This window comes from Vespa mandarinia, chromosome 22 (genome assembly GCF_050613455.1).
Source record: "Vespa mandarinia isolate Hongniang chromosome 22, ASM5061345v1, whole genome shotgun sequence".
In the NCBI taxonomy this organism is placed as follows: Eukaryota; Metazoa; Arthropoda; class Insecta; order Hymenoptera; family Vespidae; genus Vespa; species Vespa mandarinia.
This window is the reverse complement of record NC_140831.1, coordinates 1249629-1263713: the sequence shown is the minus strand read 5'-3', so window position 1 is coordinate 1263713 and position 14085 is coordinate 1249629. Positions and strand designations below refer to the sequence as shown.

At 25.8% G+C, this 14085-nt stretch overlaps 1 protein-coding gene across 2 annotated transcripts in view; it reads left to right on the top strand.

Annotated features, from left to right (window-relative positions):
- Positions 1 to 5603: 5603 nt before the first annotated feature.
- The window catches only part of LOC118442640 (otoferlin), a 31939-nt gene continuing 23457 nt past the window's right edge, over positions 5604 to 14085 (top strand). For both annotated transcript variants that reach the window (XM_035868503.2, XM_035868501.2), the window contains exons 1-2: positions 5604 to 5877; positions 11252 to 11310. In XM_035868503.2, coding sequence (XP_035724396.1) covers positions 5799 to 5877; positions 11252 to 11310 — 138 coding nt within the window. In that variant the 5' untranslated portion in view covers positions 5604 to 5798. The remainder of the gene's footprint in view (positions 5878 to 11251; positions 11311 to 14085) is intronic.

Below are 14085 nucleotides of genomic sequence, written 5' to 3'. Positions count from 1 at the left end.
TTCCATTATTGATCCACCCCCGCACACCCCCAAGAACGGACCACCACCAGTGTCTTACTAAAGAAGCCTCTTTCTCCCTTTCTCTCCCTTTTCTCTTTCTCTCTCTCTCTCTCTCTCTCTCTCCTTCTCTCTTTTGTTTTTTTACCTCTGTCTCTTTCTTACTCTCTATTGTCACGTTTTATTTCAATAAATCCTACAATACGTCTTCTATCTTTACTATCGCATTTTGTTGTCGTATAAAATGCGTATAACGACTCTTTCGAGATATCGATTTTGAAAGTGACATACACCTCCAAAAAAATTTGGAAAAAACATATCAAATACTAGTCTCTCTCTCTCTCTCTCTCCCTCCCTCTCTTTCTCACTTTCTCTCTTCCTCTCTCTCTTTCTCTCTCTCTGTATTCGCTTCGCTGACCTTCGTGTCTAAACTTCTCTTCGTATATACTTGCTTTTCCTTACCATTAAAATTCCATCGACGAGAGAATCGAGATTGACCCGATTCACGCGACCCTATCGTCGTTTTCTCAACGATCAGAGAGAGAGAGAGAGAGAGAGAGAGAGAGAGAGAGAGAGAGAGTGAGAAAGGGAGAGAGAGAGAGAGAGAGATTCCTGGATGCTCTTCTTACTTTTTACTAATTTTGTGAAAAGGCGTGAGTATATAAATATATGACGTATATATATATATATATATATATATATATATATATATATATATATATATATTCTCGGAAAGTTCAAGGATTACTTACGAATATACAAGAAAAGGATCATGGCGTATGGTTTAATTTATAAATACTAGAATCTTCTTTTACTTTAATCATATATTTTGATGGGAATTTTCTTAATTCAACTTTTAATTGAGTTATTTACTATAAGAACTTATTAGGTAGATATATTTAAATTTTAAATTGATTAATAAATAAACGAACTTTTGTTATATATTTTTTTATTCTTCTTCTTCTTCTTTTTTTTTTTTTTTTTGTTATTTTACCATTACAATTTAAACATTTTGACATGAATTATTTTCGACTATAGTAATGTGTATGTTGTTTACGGTGAAGTGCTTGCATGGATGGAAAAATAATATACAAACACACACACACACACACACGTGAATGTTCACATGTTTTCTACTCACAGTATGGATGTTAAAGTTAATAAACTGTTTATCTTTTATCTTGATTGATTCTTGAAATTGAATGAACGATTAACGGGAATTAATGGGTTTGGCCACAAGTTTTCAAGATAAACGGGAAGATAAACGTTGAGGATTAAAGATACGAAAGATACGATAAATGCATAATTGCAGAGATGCGCATAGCTATAATTAGACGTTTATTTCCTTTATTTTTTTTCTCTATTTTTTTTTCTTTCCTTAACATTTAACAATGTAGCAGTGACGAGAAGGATGAAGTAACGGTTAATCGTTTAATTCCATTAGTCTTCCCATAACGTTTGACCTATTATTCTCCGTTCATTCGAGCCCACAAATAAACCACTTTCTAACCACTTTGTTGGAGCAATTTATTCGGGAAATGTTAGGAAGAAAATGTTTCAGAAATAAAAAAGATCATAAAATTTAACGTTTCTCTGTGTTTTTCATTATATACGTCTATTTCATTTTTTTGTTCATGAATTTATATCACATGTGAAGCAAAAAAGCGAACTCCATTTGTTAGTATTTATATCGATTAGTAATTTCTTTGCGCCATTAGTTTGTGCGAGTCGAAGTGAAAAATTAAGAAAAATGAAAAAAATAAAATGAATGAATTCTTCAAAGGCGAATAATTTAATTTATTTATATTGCTAATATAAAAAGCGTCTAATATTATACATTCTGTAATAATAATAATAATAATAATAATAATAATAATAGTAATAATAATAATAATAATAATAATAATAATAATAATATTAATATTAATAATAATAATAATAATAATAATAATAATAATAATAATAATAATAATAATAATAATAATAATAATATACGTATATATTGAAAGTATGATAATAACATTGACCACCTTGAATATCTTCGTTTTTTTAAGAGATATGAAGAATATATGGCAGTAATAATATTTTTACAGATAGACACGTGAAGGTCTCTCTTATATAAAGATCAATTATATTTATATAAATGAGATCATATGTTTTTGTTTACATTGGTTGATGTAGCTTGACATTTTCTCAATTATCAATGTATCGTTCAAAAATTATTAGTTTAAGAGATATTACAATTTAAATATTTTTATTTATTTTAAATAAACAAAATAAAATTTACATAATTATAATAAAAAATTGAAATGATTTCATTATAATAATGCTTCTTTATTACGAAAGAAATGTAACAAACTCAATTTTAAAAATTATTAACAAAATCGATTTTATTATAACAATATTATTGCAATATTTAAATAAATAAAAAATAAATTATATTCGAAAACGATGTTGATTTTAATTCTCTACGACTTTTCATTCCGAAGATATTATTTTCCATTCGTAATTCCTATAGTACAGCTGTTCATATTTAATAGTAATAGTATTAGTAATAGCGCTGATTTTAAATAAACAAAATAAAATATATATAATTATAATAAAAATTTTAATAATTTCATCATAGGTATGTCCTTAATACAAAAGAAAATGAAAAAATTTCAATTTGAAAAATTATTAACAAAATCGATTTTATTATAACAATATCATTGCAATATTTAAATAAATAAAGAATTAATTATACTTGAAAATGGCATTGGTTTCAAGTTTCTACGATTTTTCGTTCCGAAGATATCTACTTCGAAAGATTTTCATTCATAATTTATATACTACAGCTGATCGTAGTAATAGTAGTAGTAGTAGTAGGCCATGCGTAAATTCTTGAAATTTATATAGGTCAGTGTGTCATTGGGCCAAGATGAATGAAATTATATAGGTTAGTGGGTTAACATAAACCTGTTTCATTTACATAGGAATATTTTCGGAACTAAAAGTCGTAGAGACTTGAATAAAATACCGTTTTAAAGGGCAAAGTTTTCTCTATTTTTTTTTCCATCGTATTGTTAATAATTAATTTAATTAATTAATTTGTTATAAACAATTTTTATAAAAAAAATTCTTACGACCTAAATTCATTTTATTTTGTCAATAAAGAAATTCCAATTGGGTCCAATTTATAAAATCACATGAAAATTAATAAATAATTAATAAACAAATTATTTTGTTTATTAATTTTTTTTTCCCTACATTATTAATAATCGAATATTTCGTTTACATGGGAATATCTTTGGAACTAAAAGTCGTAGAGACTTGAATAAAATACCGTTTTAAAGGGCAAAGTTTTCTCTATTTTTTTTCCATCGTATTGTTAATAATTAATTTAATTAATTAATTTGTTATAAACAATTTTTATAAAAAAAATCCTTACGACCTAAATTCATCTTATTTTGTCAATAAAGAAATTCCAATTTATAAAATCTCATGAAAATTAATAAATTAATGAAAATTAATAAATAATTAATAAAAAAATTATTTTGTTTATTAATTTTTTTTCCCTACATTATTAATAATCAATATCTCCGTAATTAAAAATCGTAGAGACTTGAATCGAATATCATTCTAAAGGATAAAATTTTCTTTATCTTTTTCACGTATTATTAATAATTAATAAACAATTTGTTAGAAATTATTTTTAAGAACAAATTTTTTTTTACGATAACTAAATACTCATATTATTTCACAAATGGAAAAAGAAATTCTGCACATAGGTATATTTTCAAGACTAAAAGCCATAAAGATTGTCATAAAGATACGTTCAAAGTAAGCACAGAGTAAGCGCTTAAATAAATATCTTTTAAAACAATAATTTTTCAATATACATGGATTAATATTTTTTTTTTATAGAGAATCAAGTCAAGCTTACATCGATCAATGTAAACCAAAACATATGATCCTATAAAAGAAAAAAAAAAAAAAACAGGAAAAAAGGTAAAAAAAGAAAGAAGAAAAAGAAAAACACCTTCATATTTTTTTCATGCGACAATCTGAAAGAAGAGAAATTATTATTGACTTTTTCCGTATCGTGCGACTTTTGTATAATTAAAGTTTCTCTCATTTCTCCAAAAAGGAGTTAAGTCAAAGTTATTGCCCTTTACCCCTGTATATATGATATATAAGATGTCTAGATTTGTATAAATTATCAAAGAACGAGAGAACATTTTTCGTACGAAGTCAACTCTCAGAAATGGTCACGCTATACTGATATTACCGAATATTTTTTCCCTTCTTTTGTGGAAAACTTTGATTGTCTTGAACATTTCATTTTATCTTTAATCTTTATGAAATATATTATTAAAGTCTCGGTTATATTTTATAATATAGCATGAGCGTAAACATTTCGATTGGAATAGATGTAAGTAATGTAAGCATAACGATTTTTGCCATGAGCCTCTCTCTCTCTTTTGTTCTCATTTGTTCAACTATTTTACTGAATATTCCCTTTGTATGTACTAATTCTAGTAATTAAGGGAATCAAAAGGAAAAACCGAAATATCTTACTGAAAACATTGTAACAATGATCAAAGAGATTTTTTAACGAAGCATAACTGTATCACCGACTATTTTGCGCTTACGCTCGTCCAATTAAAGGTTTCCATCATTTATCACAATCAACCGTATCTCAATAATAATTAATACAGTATGTTTGAATAAACGTTTTTTCATTTATATAAAATCTGAAACGAGTTATGATACAATGAATATATTTAATGAAAATTTTCAACGTTTCTCATTCGTCATTATATTTCAGACGATTTAATTCGATTCTTTTGAAAAAATTTCAATGTTGACATTATAAAAATTTTAACGCTATAAAAATTTCATTTTAATTATATACAATATTTAATATATTTTATCAGCAATTATTTAATTTATCATTGTATATCGAAATTATAAAAGGATCATAAATGATAAATGTTTATTTCTATTTATAAATACGATATTATGATATACGTAATAATACATGACTTGTTTTATTCTCGTAATTACGTCAAATTCGATAATTAACGTGATCATTGTTGGCGAAGGTACGTATGCGTTAATACGTGAGAATAAGTATCTTTATGATACTACGCACGATACGCATATTCCCAATGTAGAACGAATATCTGTCGCGTCTGCGCGAGATATTCCGCTTGGTTCAGGGGGTTTGAAGGGGTTGCTTGAGACACGATCTCGAGGCAGTTCGAATCTAGACACCATAAGGCTACGATCTCTCGTTTTCTGTTTTTCGGCAAAAGAAATGAGAACATACTTATAAGATAGATAAATTACGTTTAGATTTTTTATAGTGCTCGAAAAAAATATCCTTTCCATTCGATTCGTCTCTTATTATTCCGCGTCCTTGTCATATTTTTTCCATCTCTTTTTTTTCGATCGCTAATTCATTTTTTTTTCTCTCTCTTTTTGTTTTTTTTTTTTTTTCTTTCTACTATCTCCTTTTTCTCTTTCCACGTGTAAAAAATATTATTCTGTAAAATATTATTCGACGTTACGAGCAACACGTTATCGTGTTACATATTGTCGTACGTTTCGTGTGGAAATAAAAAAAAAAAAAAAAAAATTCGTTTCTTCTAATCGTTCGTCGTTATCGTTCGGGTGGAAGTATCATGAATGAAAGAGAAACGGCGGGAAAGTTCGACTCACAATCGATGGGTCGCGTCATTGATAAAAGTAATACGATTAAAAGGGATTAGATCGTTAAAGGATCAAATTAAAAAGGAACATTCGAAGAAGAAAGAAGGATGGCTCTCGTCGTTGTCTTGAAGAATTTTCAGGGTCTCAAGTATAAGGGGGAGAAGTTCGTGAAGATTGACTTTCGAGGTAAAAAAAAAAAAAGAACAAAAATATATATATATACATATACATATACATATATTATTCTTCCATTATATATTATTTTATCGTCCACTTTTTCGCCATATTATCTTTATTCTACAATACAATATTCTTGTCTTATTCAGTTAGCTTTTAATGAGTTATTCAACTAACTGATAACGAATTAAATCGACGCGTGAGTAGCTTTAAATTAACTATCGATCATTTAGAGATCGTACTTATATAATGTAGATATACGTCATTATCATGTCGTCTATAGATAATGTTTTAATAATAACTATACAGCTTAAGTTTTAATTAATTCAGGGAAACTTAAACGACAAAGTTTAACGATAGATCCAAACTCGTTAAAATAAAAAAATAAATCATTCTTATCCTTTACTTTTCCTTTTTTTATTTTTATATATTATAGTTTTCCTTAGTACATATATCTAACTATATCTATTTATTTACGTATACGTTGAGAAATAATGTTACGGATTTATCGTTCGTAGCTAGAGAAAATTAAGGGATTCTTTTCTTTTTTCTAGGGATTTATTTTACAATGCGGTAAACCGCGTAACGAGGTAAATCCGTAAGAACGAAATTGTTGTTGATTTTTGCATTTTCTTCAAAGAGACGCGCGTTTTAAAAAAGTATCATCCTTCAAGATGTCTGTAAATGGATAGACGAATACAAACACGATTTAAATGCCCTTTTGTCGTAATAACGTTTCTTTAGTTCTGTTATTACTATAATACATATATATGTATATATATATATATATATATATATATACAACATAAATACATACGTAGATATATACATATATGTATATACATACGTATAAGCATATGTACATATATATATATATATATATATACGTATGTAGATATGCTTTGAACACGCTCCGTTCATTTTCACGATCGATCTCTATATTTACGCACTACAATATAATATCCGTCGTCCATTGGTTTAACATTTCATTTATTAAATTTACCACTCCTTATCCTATTAAAGCGAAATTAATTAATCTGAACTATTGAATTACGTATTAAATAATTAACGATCGAAATCGTTCATCGAAATCTAATGAAAATTGTCATGTAAATGATACGCGCTTCTATTGATTCCCATTTTGTATTATCCTTGATCATGAATTTTTCATTTCTATGTTCACTTGTAAATTCTTATTCAAGATCCTCGAGAGAAGTGCCAAATAGAGCCATGCATTATTCAATGGACAAACACCATTCTCCCTTCTCATATATAACTGTTCATATAATCATATATAAATAAATATCATTATATATAAATATTGTTTATAAATTCTTAAATATCTTTCTTTTTCTCTTCTTCTCCTTATCTCTTGTTTTCATATTATATATGAAGACTTTGATTGGTGATTATTAATTAAAAAAAAAAAGAAAAAATACGAGCGTGTAACTTTCAACATCGTTTAATACTCATAAATATTAAATATTTATTTTCATCTCCTGTTTTTCCAAAAAAAAAAAAAAAAAAAAAAAAAAAAAAAAGAAAAAAAAATAAATAAAAAAAAAAATTTAAAGAAAAAAGGAAATTAATTCGATTCTTTATTTGTTCCTTATTTATTTTCGTTATCATCGCCTTTTCTTTAAAACGTATTACAGTCGATTGATCATCTGTAAACACTTCGAACGAAGAGGAAAAGAAACACGTGTGCATATGTGTTTGTGTGTCTGTGTGAGAGAGAGGTAAAGAGAGAGAGAGAGAGAGAAAGAGAGAGAGAGAGAGAGAGAGAGAGAGAGAGATAGAGTTTGTTTATTTCTCAACCTCTTCTGAGAGTTCACTTGAAAGACTTATCCTACACTATCGACTAGTCTGCCTATATGAAAAGAGTAACGATGCATGAAATTACATCGTATGAAAGATACATTGCCAGGATTCGGATACGCGTATATATATGTATATATATACAGATACATATGTATGTAAGTACATATATTCGCTGACATATCGAGTGCAACGTTTCATTTAATCATGACTGTTTCAATTGAAACGTAAAAGCCTTTGCAGGAGATAGGTCACGGTACGAATATTCCCTTTCCAATTGATACATTTTAAAGAAGAGTACTACAGCTAACTATATCTATCTATCTATCTATCTATTAGTCTTTAATATCAGAATTACATATCTCTCGTATGAAAGATTATCATTCGCATAATTTAATGTCCGTATTTAATATTGAAATTTTAATTAATATGAAATATATTATATTTTCTTTTTTTTAATCTGATATTTTATTTTTAATATATATGTCTATATATATATATATTATAATAATATATATATTTAATACATATATGTATGTATAGAAAGAGAGAGAGAGAGAGAGAGAGAGAGAGAGAGAGAGAGAGAACAGAGAATAGTGTATTTTTAAATACTTAGAATATGAATTTATCAGGCAATTGGATATGCAAATATTTATGTTTTATATATAGAATATTAACAGTACTTTACTTAATTAGTTATTAGTTTTCGATGAACGATCATCACACACTGTGACCTTTCGAACAAATTCGTATTAATTCATTAATATATAATATTTCACGCTAATTGAAATAAATTAGAGAAATTATTAATTAAGTGTACTGACTTAAATGTTGAATATAATTATCGCGAAATTTTTTTACAATTTCTTTGAAAATGGAAAATATAATTTTGGTTTAATTTCGAGCAAAGAGATTCCTCTTTCGGTTGTTTGATTATAAAAGGATAATATCAAAATAAAATGCTCGAAAGTTGAAGTATTTATTCGATATAATATTCTTCAAAATATAAAAGCTTTACGGATTAATTTAATCCGTAATCCTGGAGTTTTCCTTTTTGTTATCGATAAAAGTTGACGATGTAAGTCACTTTCTTTTTTTCCCTTTCATGTGAATCGATATTCGATTATAAAAAAAAAATTCTCTCGTTCAAAGCTTCTTCCTTATTTACTATGATACAAAGAAAGATAGATTTTTATCGTAATATTAAAAATATTCAAGATCGATGTGACGTAATTATTATATCATTAATTCATACCCACCGAAAGATATAATAATTATTTTATGAAAATACTGAATATATATACATGTTATATCAAATAATATGTTGCTTTGAGCGAAATAAAGATTTCTTTTTTTTTTTTTTTGCGACGTAACCAACGAGAAAATAAAAAAGTATTATTTCTTTTTTCCTTTTTTCTTTTTTCTTTTTTTATTTTACTCGAGCCATCGTACAAATATTTTGTATATTATATTAAATATTTGTATTTTATCATGTATTCTATTTTAATATTTTAACCTCGTTATAGTATAAATGAGGAAGGTAAAATAGTTTGCTATTAATATTAAATCATATAATATTGACGTTATCACAAGTGCATCTAGAGATAAAAAGAGTACACGTTTGAAGATATATTTGCTATATAATTTACGTTAAAAATCGAGTTTGCATAAAGAGAGAAAGAGAAAGAGAAAGAGAGTAAGAGTAGGAGAGAGAGAGAGAGAGTGAGAGAGAGAGAGAGAGAGAGAGAGAGAGCCATAAGTATATATCGTAATGAAAAGTAAAGTATGAGTGCACTTACATAGATACTACATAATATATAATATATATGTACGTATGTAAATATATAAGAACAATGTATATATGGTAATAAACAGTATCGTATGAATGTACTTACAGATACATAGATTTATATATATATTTATATATAAGAAAATATATATGTATATTTAGTTATATGTAACAGCGCGTGTTACCGAGGTGCACTTATCGTGCACTTATTCTATGCATGCAATGTATGTTTTTATCGCCCTTTCTTACCTAAATGCACTTGCTTTATTCATAAGGTCATTTCTGACGCGATTGTAGGGCTTACAAAAAACAGTTATTTTTTTTTTTTTGGGTCAGACATGTGCGTGTGTGTGTGTATATATATATATTTATTTATATACACATTAATGTTATATATATAGTTTGTGATATTATTAATACCTGAAGTTTAATATCTATGTTGATAGTCATTGTAGTCACTTAATGATACATCTAATATTACTTTAGTGAGATTAGATTTTTCAAGAATTTAATTAGATATTACGAATTGTTAAAAAATATCAAGAATTGATAAAAAATATACGTAACGTTACAAATGTCATAAATAATATTTATTATTATATAATGAATTAAAGAATAATTAAATAGATTAAATAATATTCGTATAAGTTTCATCCTTTTTTTTTTCCCTTTATACGAAATATATATTAATATAAATATACGTAAATTTTATTGAATATCATTTTTGTCAATCGTACTTGTATAATTTCATTGATGAATAATTATATACTTTCGTGAAATAATAAAAAAAAAAATCGATAACGAAAAGGGGTTAAGTAAAAGAGGAGTGAAGAAGAGGAAGGGGAAGGTGGGTTGTAGTAGGGCAAGGGAATGGTTGACATATAATATATTATGCATGCAACAAAGTATTTTCGATATTCCATTTTTCTTGTGCATATTTAATTCTATAGCTTGGCAAAAACATTCCTGTTTTACTATTATTATTATTATTATTATTATTTTCTCTTTCTTCTTTATTCGATTATTCATTTATGAACATTATTTCATATATATATGTATATGCATATAATATATTGTATATCCGTTTATAGTCAACCTTTTTTTTTATAATATAAAAAGCATAAAACATGTTTCTTTTCTTTCTTTTTCTATATGCACTAAAAATATACTATGATAGGGAATATGATATCTAAAAAAGAAAAAAAAAAAAAAAAGATGATAAAAAAAAATTCTTTGTTTTTTTTTTTTTTTACATTGCAACATGACATCGCATTAAATGAAATATATTTCAACATACATTAATGGCTTTTGATTCGAAGTATATAATAAAACTTGATATAATTTTTATCATTTAATATTTCTTCTTTTAATAAAATATGATATATACATACATTTTCATTTTTCTTTTTTTTTATAAAAAAAAAAGGACGCGCGATTATTTTTGTAATATTTTTTCTCGTTTATAGTATCGGAAAATGAAATGTACTTCAATATGATATTACATGTGTACGATAGCGCGAATTGTGCGATAAATATATACAATTACTTTCTTCGAGCATTTGTGTGTGTAATTTACATATTACATATATATATATATATATATAAATATATATACGTAATATGTAAATGTTCTGAAAGAAAAGATCATTTACGTTTATTAGAACATTTCATTGATTCTTCAATGGAAAATTCGAATAATATTATCGTCGATTATATTATATCGATTTTTAAAGATTTAAACGATTTCTAACGTATTGTTTTCAATTTGTTTTACAGGTGTATCTAATAGCTCGAAAAATCTCGAGGACAATGGTGATCTCATCTCGGTCAATCAGGTAAAATATTTTACTATTAAGATAGTTGAATAAAAATCTCGTGGTAAAAAAGAAGGAAAAAACAAAAGAATAAAAAAAAAGAAAAAGAAAGAAGAGAAAAACAAAGAATGAAAGAAAGAAATTAAATTCCACAGTGACGAATAGATAGAACCGTGAAAAACAATTCCCTCGAATTTTTCCAAGCTATCGTATTTTAGTATACCAAATTACAAGAGGGAACGCTTTATTGGTCTTGAAATAAATAGAATTGAATGTTATATGTAATGAAATAAAACTTGGTTATTCGTCGACTTTGTATTCATATGCATAACTATTTACATATGTAGATATATATATATATATATATATATATATTGTAAACATACGTATGTAGACGAAAGGTTTATTTTTCTTTCTTTTTTGTTTTGAAAAAAAGAAAAGAAAAAAAAAAAAGAAAACACGTAAGCACACAAGATTGTGGATTATTATTTTTTTGTCTCCTTATTTTTTCTTCTGAAGAAAAACAGAAAAAGAAGAAATACAAATGCATATCACAGTGAAATTATTATCGAAGTATAAAAGACGAATGGAATATAATAAAGTTATTCGATTTATCGTAAAATAGATAATAATATTGTAGAAAGATAAATTCTATATCTTGTATGTAGTAGATATATCATATGTCTATAAATGTATATATAGATAATATATATATATATATGTATATGTATATTCGAACACGATGAAGCAACAGTTAAATCGATGTCGTATTTTCTCGTATATAATCTTAAAATGTTGATCGCTTAGGGATCGATAATATTAACGATAAACTTTCTCATAAATAAATATAAAATGAGCTAACAAAGTGCTCGAAATCAGTTACGATAGGAAAGGATTTTTAATTTAATAAAAATTGACAAACTCTTATAACTATATCTATTGTATTCATATATCTTTATATAATCTTTCAATTATATTTTTGAAAAGTTTCTCGTGAATATTCTTTTTCTTTTCTTTTTCTTTTTTTTTTTTTTTACTGAAAAAAAAAATATACATGAAGATAATTAATTAATTTCTTACTTCTTGAATTTGATATTCCAAGAATGCATTTCTTTGCATTAAAGCAATGCAAAGAAGTTTCCAACAAGCTATAGCATTAGATTTTCTAATAACATTATTGGCATAACTCGAATAAAAATGACAAATCGTTTTTGATTGATGCATTATGTTACTTATTGAGATATTGCAATTATATTTGTAGATTTTATAATATCAATATTTATAAGACATCGATACTTGATAAATATTATTTTTCTTCCTGAACGTCGCTTAGTATATTATAAGCTAAAGTTTTAAAAGAAATCGTAGAAATTAGAAAAATAAATATAACAATTTTTTTCTCCTATTAACCATTAAATGCTATAGGCTAATATTAAAAGTGGAAGTAATGGAGGAAAATAATTATATTATCTCAATATAATATCACTGTATGAAATAGCAAATTTTATTTAACACATATGTTTCATTATTAAATTACATTGGACATTAATACTTTTACTTTTTTCTTCCCTTTTTTCATTTTTCTTTTTTTTCTTTCTTTTGAACTCTGTATAATCATATACGTATGTCATATGTAAGAAATAATAAAATTTTTACGATCTTATTATATTACGAACCACGAAATTTTTATTATTCTTAATTATTCTTTTTTTTTTTTTTTTTTTTTTTTATGAATTCGAGAGAACATTTTTCTTTTTTTTTTTTTCGTTGAAGGGTGCTATGCATAAAAATTCGCAATAAGAAATCCGACGATCTTTGTCCCCTTTATATTTAGAATGGCGTTACGCACGCAATTTATCGGTAAGTAAAACACTCAAAATAAATTTCTCATACATATGTACATACATAGGTGTATACATACATACGTATATACGTATGTATTATACATATATACATATTTTATACGTGCCAAGCCTCCGACGGAAATTACGTGACCGATTTCGAGATTATCTCTTTCTATCTTTCTTCTTTACTTTCTTTTCCTCTCTTTTTTTTTCTTTTTTTTTTTTTTCTTTTTGATATAGTATGTCAAGGGGAAGAAAATAATGCTATATATTCTCTCCGTTTCTTTGTCTTTTTCTTTTTCTATCTTTTTCTTCTTCTTTTCTTTTTTTTCATTTCTTCTTCTCTTTTTTTTTTTTTCTTCTTTTATATATCCCATCAGGACGAAAAAAGCAATTTCGTTGGTATACAATAAAGGGTCCATTATCTATTCGTACAAATGAAATACAGGTGTAATATTTATAAAACAGAGTAACGCGAGTACTTTGATTGTGAAAAAAAATAATTTCAATCGAATACATACGCAATATTTTATCGCGTCGAGAATAATGTATTTCGTATTATTTCAATATTGGAAAAGACGATATAAACGTGAAACGATAGAGCGGAGAGACTCGATATAAACGACTAATGCAATTAGAAATTTCATTTATCAGATATTTTGTTGAGTGAACAAATTTTCTTCTACTTTTTTCTTTTTTTCCTTTCCTTTTTTTTCTTTTTTTTTTTTTTTTTTTTTTACTATGTCCACTCGTTTCGTATTCCATTTGAATTTTTTTCTCGTTCCATTTTTTTGTTTGTTTGTTTGTTTTTCCTTTTCGTTTTCTTTTTTTTTTTTTCTTTTTTTTTTCCATAAATATTATACATCCGTAAGAGACGATAGATAATGTTTTTATATTCGATCGTTTTTACAGATAAATTTTAGATCGATCTAAATTCATAATACTATTTCTT